This window comes from Nesoenas mayeri, assembly GCF_963082525.1.
Source record: "Nesoenas mayeri genome assembly, chromosome: 13".
NCBI lineage: Eukaryota > Metazoa > Chordata > Aves > Columbiformes > Columbidae > Nesoenas > Nesoenas mayeri.
Genome location: NC_137550.1, coordinates 11,720,032 through 11,727,199, shown reverse-complemented (window position 1 = coordinate 11,727,199; position 7,168 = coordinate 11,720,032). Strand labels below are relative to the sequence as shown.

The 7,168-nt window shown below is 53.4% G+C and overlaps 1 protein-coding gene across 1 annotated transcript; it reads left to right on the top strand.

Annotated features, from left to right (window-relative positions):
- Nucleotides 1-531: 531 nt before the first annotated feature.
- ATP1B4 (ATPase Na+/K+ transporting family member beta 4) lies at nucleotides 532-7,168 on the top strand (the record flags this gene model as incomplete). Its single annotated transcript, XM_080352546.1, has 7 exons — nucleotides 532-631; nucleotides 3,184-3,312; nucleotides 4,169-4,273; nucleotides 4,534-4,730; nucleotides 5,315-5,371; nucleotides 6,053-6,148; nucleotides 7,007-7,168. The coding sequence occupies 7 exons, from the start codon at nucleotides 532-534 to the stop codon at nucleotides 7,166-7,168; spliced, it is 846 nt and encodes a 281-aa protein (XP_080208672.1).

Genomic DNA, 7,168 nt, shown 5'->3' with positions numbered 1-7,168 from the left:
AAAAAATAACACAGGGATTTCTCCAAAGACAAACCACTTGCTCACACGCCAAGAAAAACAAACTGGATGACCTCTTTAATAATACTGCCTGCTGTCATCTGTGATAGCACAGAAAATGTGCATTTGAGCTCAGAGATGTTGCAGAAGCGTGGGAACAACCCTGGTCCTCCCAAATCACAGGTTTTCTTTGGCCATGATCATGCAGGTGGAAGAACATGATTTTCTGAAAATGCCAGGCCAAGGAGACGCCCAATGTGACAGCAGTGATGTACATGTCATGGAAAAATGGATGCTGGGATCTAAGCGATCTTCAGTCAGAACAGCCAAAACTGCCTCTATTTAACTCAAGAGTGATGATGGGAAAATGGAAATTTGAAACATTTCCAGCTATTAAGTGCTTTTGCATTTATTTTTGGCCAATGAGATGTTAAGCTTGCATGTGGGGGTTGTGTTCTGTAACTCTTCCAGGAAAATAAGCATGAGGAGAAGGTCCAGGATCCTAACAGACAGGGCGACAAGACTGAGGCAGAGATGGGGAGCAAAACGTGGGCAGACCTGGCTGGGGAGATGAAGACGTTCCTGTGGAACCCAGAGGAGAGAACTTGCCTGGGGAGAACGGCCAAGAGCTGGGGTAGGTGGTTGCTTAAGCCCCACTTTTGGGGATTGTTGCTTTTTCTGCTTCACAACAGATGCACTTGCCTGTGAATGTCCTTGATAGCTTGGACTGACACTGCCGTCCCCCATTTTCAGGGTAGATATTTCTAAGCAGGGCAATAAAGAGCTAGTGAGGAGGACAAGCAGAAAACCTTGGGAAAGTTATCCTTGGTCTGGATGTGAATCTTTACTGAGAACGTGAAAGCAAAGATTTCAAGCTGCTCAGACCATGTACTGGGAAGAAATTAAGACCCCGAGCAAGCATTGGGGCTGCAGGTGAATCTGCTGCAGCCACGCACCCCTGGTGCCACCAGTGACCCAGCTCCTGCCTGTGTAATCAGGAGCCCATGGAGAGGTGGCTTTGGGGTCATCAGTGTCGGTGGGTGAAGAGCACCTGGGGCACGGGGCAGGCATTTTGGAGAGGGTGCACACCACAGGGCTGAGCAGCCGTCCTTGCCTGTGTTTTCCCTGGCTGTGGGGCGGGAAGGGCTGGTCACTGTCACCTCGCAGCTTCTTGGGGTGTGACACGGCAGAGCCTACATGTGCTACTGGGGATAGTGGGCTGGGATGTGCCAGTGAGGGTTTTGAGCCCCCTGTCTATTTTATCCGTATCCATGTGGCCTTCAAAACCGATCGCTGAGCCTGGAGGTGACCTGGGTGTTCAGAGCAGCCCACTGCTGGGGGTGAGCGCTGCTGCAGGCTCAGTCTGGGACCAAGGTGCCACAGCACACGCGATGCCATCCACCCTTGCAGCTCTGTCCTGACAGCGCCCAGCCCCTGCAGCGGAGCGAAAATCCCCAACCTTAGCCCAGCATCACATGCACAACCTGCACTGGTGTAAGGCTGCACATTATTGGGGGCAGCTGCTCAGCCTGTGGGGACAGCCAGGAGAAAAAAATAAACTGCCACAAACACTGGAGGAGTCTGAAAACCCACAAGCACGAGTCCGGGGCAGGCCTTGAAATCCACATTAGCTCCCCTGTGCCCATTGCTGGCTGCAGAGGCAGCCCAGTTTTGCTGATCCTTTGCTGGATGGGAAGGCACAGGCTGCAGTGCAGGAGCTGTGCAGGGGTGACAGTCCTCAGAGACGTGGGTTTGGGTTTCTGGAGGCTCTGCCAGGTGCTGAGGAAAACCCTGTGCAAGGGCTTGCTCAGGCTGGTGTGCTCATGGCCCTGCCTTGCAACTGCTGGAAGTTATTTATTTACAGCCTTGGGGAGGGAGCAGTGTCCTCCTGCACGCCAGGAGTAGCTGGGTGTCCTGCTATATGGTCCTGCTGCCCTATGGACACATGCCCCTGGCTGCACATGTGTGTGCTCACATGACTGTACTGGGGGATAGGAGAGAGGCACTGAAGCTACTATGGAAATCTATTTCTGTTTTAAAATGAGAGCATTTGGAGGTGAACAGAGGCGAACTTTCCTGCTCTTATCTCACGGGTGAGGAGGAAGGAGTTTGCCCAGCCTGAGCCTGCTCCCCCACATTGGCCCTGGAGTTGTTACCCAGGGACGGGGGGCTCAGCAGACCTGTGCTGCCAAAATGCAGGGAGCCGGCTGGCCACAGGGTCAGCACAGAGGGGAGCCCCCGGGAAAGGCTCCCCCCCAGCTCTGCCCATGACAACAGTTCCTGCTGTATTGCAGGAAATGTAAGAATGGGAATGGTAGCAGCACCGTGTCCCAAAAAGCATTGTCTCGGCACCCAGGCTGCGGCTCCAGCCCCACCAGACTGGTGCAGGGGCTGTGCCACCAGCAGCGGTGATGGTCCCATCTGTCCCGGCTTGCCCCGCAGCAGGACACGGCCCTGCAGCGGTTCCCAGCACCGCAGCCCCGGCAGAAGCACAGCAGGAGTGCACATCTGCGTTCCCAGGGCTCCCTCCGAGCTGCCAGCATGTTTCTTCTGGGAAATGTTTGCGTTAGGCCTTCAATTTGCTTTCTGAGCCACTGGGTTTTATTCATAGACTATGGCCTCTTGAGACATCCTCAGTCAAGCCTGGTCCAGAGGAAAAACAAACCCATTCTCTGGATGTCAGTGCTGTGAAACAACCAGCGGTGCTGCAGCCCCCGGGCGATGCCGCTCGCTGCGGTCTCAGTGCTGGGGTCCCTGCTGTGCAGGAGACAGGAGCTGGGGCAGGAGCATTGCCCCACAGCCCCCATTGGGAACTGGGACGTGGCAAAGCTGAAGGAGTGCGAAGGGCAAGAGTCAAGGTCGGGCCTGTCTGTCAGAGAGAGCTGAGGTTGGTGGACACAGAGACCCAGTCCTGACCCAGCTCTGGGAAGGGTCATGCAGCGAAAAAGGTGCAAAGCCAAATGGCAGCTGCCCCGGCCCCAGGGCTGGGCAGGAAGTGTGTCTGGCTGAGAGTCCTACACCCAAAAATGGCAGGGTCTGTGGATGGAGGGGGGCTGCGAGCTCCCAACTCCATGACTCGGGGCTGCGGAGGACATCATGCTGAACACGGCTGCACATCGCTGTGGGACACAGCCCCTGGGAGTGCTCTGGTTGTGTTAACAGCAACATGGCCTCTCTCTTTTGCAGGCTTGATCTTACTGTTTTACTTCGTTTTCTACACGTGCCTGGCTGGAATGTTTGCCTTCTGCATGTACGTGATGCTGCTCACGCTGAGCCCCTACACGCCCAGGTACCGGGACCGCGTGTCTCCACCAGGTACGTTCCGCAGACAGCCCGGCCTCAGGCACCTCTGCTGGCACCTGCCGGTGAAGTGCCACCAATGTGCCGTGGCAGGGACCCTGGGTAAAGTCCTGCTGTGGCTGTACACTCCTACAGTCAACCAGCCCTCCACAACACAGGGTGTTACCACTTACCTCGGAGCACTGACGGTACTGCAGGTTATCTGCAGAGGATCGGGCATCTTAAATAGCCCTATGTGAAGCATTCATTATAATTATACTAATTGTTGTTCTAATCATGCTAATTATTACGCTGATTATCCTCAATGTAAATGGGCAAGTTTAGGCACTTCATAGGAGAAGCCCATTCACTTCAGTTGCTGCTCCTTTATACCTCATATCTTCAAAATAAAATGCAAATTGAGTAGCTTTTATGCATTATTATTTGGGGGAGTCCTGGCAAGATAATGTTTAAAAACTCCTTTCCCTGTAACAGAAGCAGCATTTTCCCAGTGTTTTTGTGTTGGTGGGGAAGAGGAGGCCCCCTCGCCCTGCTCCCTGGACCTGGTCGTATGGCTGGGAGCACAGGGCATCATCCCTCAGTCCCTGTCTGCAGTCCCAAGTCCATCATTTTCCCACAGCGCTGCTGAGACCCTCCCGGTCTCCCACGTTTCCCGGGATACTTTGATGTGCATGGTGCTGTCTGAGTGTGAAATAGAGGTGAGGGATCAGCGGCTTGAGGAGAGACGTTATTTGAGAGCTGGTGTTGCCGCTCTCACGCCTGTGCCCAGCGCCGAGCTCAGCCGCAGTGCAGCCAGCCCCTGCAGCACGTGCCCCGACCCTGAGGCCAGTCCATGCATGTCTGCTCTAGCAGGGTCTGTTTCCTTCTCCAGGAGTAATGATCAGACCGTACTTGAATGGGTTCACCATTGCCTTCAACGTCTCTCAGCCCAGCACATGGCAGCCGTACGTGGACAGCATGCACCACTTCCTAGCAGGTAAGCTCTTGGGCACCCCAGAAGCCATGCCAGCAAGCTGTTTGAATCCATGCACACATGTACATGGTGCAGGGGGCTCCTCCTGGGGCACAGATCAGCTCTCGGCATCTTGTGGCCCCCATCTAGAAAGGGAGGCTCATAAGGTGGTCATGGGAGCTTCTGCCGTGCCTTTCCAGGTGGGATTTTCTAACTCGCTTGACATGCAGATGTACTCTGTGCAGGTCCTCAGAAACATTAACAAGTCTCTTGGTCTCCAACAGCCTATGATGACAAAGTCCAAGAGGAGAAGAATATCAAGTGCACCTCAGGACGATACTTCATCCAAGGGGGCAATGAAAGCGAGAAGAAGAAGGCCTGCCAGTTCAAGCGCTCGCTGCTGCAGAACTGCTCTGGCATTGAGGACCCAACATTTGGCTACTCCAGAGGCCAGCCCTGCATCCTGCTGAAGATGAACCGGGTACAGAGAAAGACAGTTGTCTAATTCCTTCATTCAGTGCATCCCAGCGCGATAAAGACCATGCAGAGACTGAAACCCCTCCACTTCTCAGGCCCAGGGAAAAGGGAACTAGAATCCCAAAACCTGCTGGTTCATACCTGCTAGAAAACATAAAAAAGAAACGCTACCCTACAAAACTTGCTCGGTTTGATTTGCTGAGGCTGAGTGCTTGGAAGGTATTGTGCCTGGCCTCTCCATGGGAGGAACTGAGCTTTAGGGCTGCAGCTCAGGCTCTCGTCTCTTTATAATGGGAATTTTCATAGGATCAAGTTTCTTTGAAATCATCTAATAGCATAGTGGATCAGTGCACATTACTGGGAAAATAAATGTGTGTGGACGTGGCTGTGCTACTCCAAGGAGTCTGTAGTCTCCGGGTACTCTGCTCTGCCCCCGCTCTCAGGAGGCAAACTCTGCTTCTAGGGACACATAACTCCCGTCCTAAGCAATGTGACTGGCACATAGGAGAGCTTAAACCCTGGGTAAGGGAGGCAGCAGGCACCTGGCACTGCATTTCATACAAGCACGGATGTCTCTTGTTTTTGCAGATCATAGGCTACCGCCCTGGTGCTGGGGTCCCTGTGAGCGTGGACTGCAAAGGGCAGGTACTGTCTCATTCCTGCTCTGCAGGGTGCTGTGTAGAAGGCCAAATGTCTCCCTCTGATGGACCCCACCACTATCCATCCCTATTTTAGCCCCAAACACTTGCAGGACCCGGCACTGCCGATGCCTCTGGGCACAAGTGGGGACCAGTCTGCTGAGAACAACGGGGGCCACAGTCTCCTGCTTCCCAGCCTGGTCCTCACCCTCCCAGCTCCTGCCAGCCTCACCAGCAGCGCTCTGCTGAGCCCCTGAGGGCAGCCCCACCGGGCTGCGTACCAGCCAGAGCCTGGAGCTGGGGAATGAGACAGGAGCTGCTCACACCCACCCCACCAGCCCTGCAGGACCCTCAGTCCCAGGGAGCACCCTGCAAGGCACAGCACTAGGGTGAAGGAAGGGTCCAAGCAGCAGCTGGATCACACCCTTGGAGGGCAATAAAGCAGTAGGCAAGAGCAGAGAGGGATCGACAGCCGGCAAAGTCTGTAACCCTCGCCCGTGCCTTCACAGCACAGGGATGCTCTGGCTCTCCCAGCAAACATGCTGCCCACAGGCAGGTACAGCTGAGCCCTCATGTGGATTTCCAAGAGGTTTCTGTACTAAAGCTTCTTCACCTTACTCCAAAGGGAGCTGTATTTTGTGTCCCATGTGTTATGTGTGTACCCTTCTCTTTTTTTTACCAATCACAGAAAGGCAATGAGAGTGATCTCAGATCAGTGGACTTCTACCCTGGAAACGGGACGTTTGATCTCATGTATTATCCCTACTATGGCAAGATCACTCATGTAAGTAAGGACTTTGTTGCGTCCCTTTGGGAAGGAGAGTACAGATGTGCTTTCTGGCTATTTTGGGCAGATGCAGGCAGGAGGGAGGGCACTGGGATTACAGCGCTCTATTTCTGTCTCTGACAAACTGCAGGAAATCCTTGGGGACTCCAGTTCCCCCTTGCCAGCAACGGGAATGTTTAGATTTATCATCTGGAGACTAAGACTGGCTTTGCTAACTCCCAGAGAAGGTCTCAACACTAGCATTTTCCCTGGGAGTTAGGGAAAGCAAGGGTTAGGTAACACAAGAGGAAAAGGATGGGGCTTCTCTCAAAGCTATGACAAAACCACTTCAGGCTGGATGGCTCAAAACGGAGAAGTCCAGCACTGGTGGCTATTTCTGAACACGCTGGCACTGCTTTGGCCTGCGCTAGGCTGTGCGGTGTCAGGAGGTAACACAGGAGGCAGGCGCCAGACTCCTGTTGTCACACTGACTGGCTGAGTCACAGCCCCAGATGCCAGGTCTGCGTGTACTTTGAGCACACAGATCTGAGGAACACCACAGATTTCTCATTAGAAGCCATAGGTTGGTTTTTAGAAGAGGAGGAAGGATTTGGAAGTCCCATTATCCAGTGTTACTTGTCCTGGCCCACCAACCCAAGAAGCACAGTACAGTGCGAAACTCAGACATGATCCCATCCCTCCACGGTACAGAAAGGCTCAGCGTTAGCATCCCGAGGGACTACGATGGGCATCAGGCAAACACACTCCAATGCCTGGAAACCGTGAACCAATTACTAATAATTAACACTGAATATGGAAGCACTGCCTGCTTTACCTCTCCTTCAAAAATTACACTGAAATCTCCTTTCCTTTCAGGTCAACTATACGTCGCCACTGGTGGCTATGCACTTTACAGATGTAAAGAAGAATTATTTGGTTCCTATTCAGTGCAGTCTGAATGGGAAAGGTATTATCAACGATGTTAACAGCGACCGCTTCCTGGGCCGGATCATCTTCACACTCAGCATCGGGAAGTAG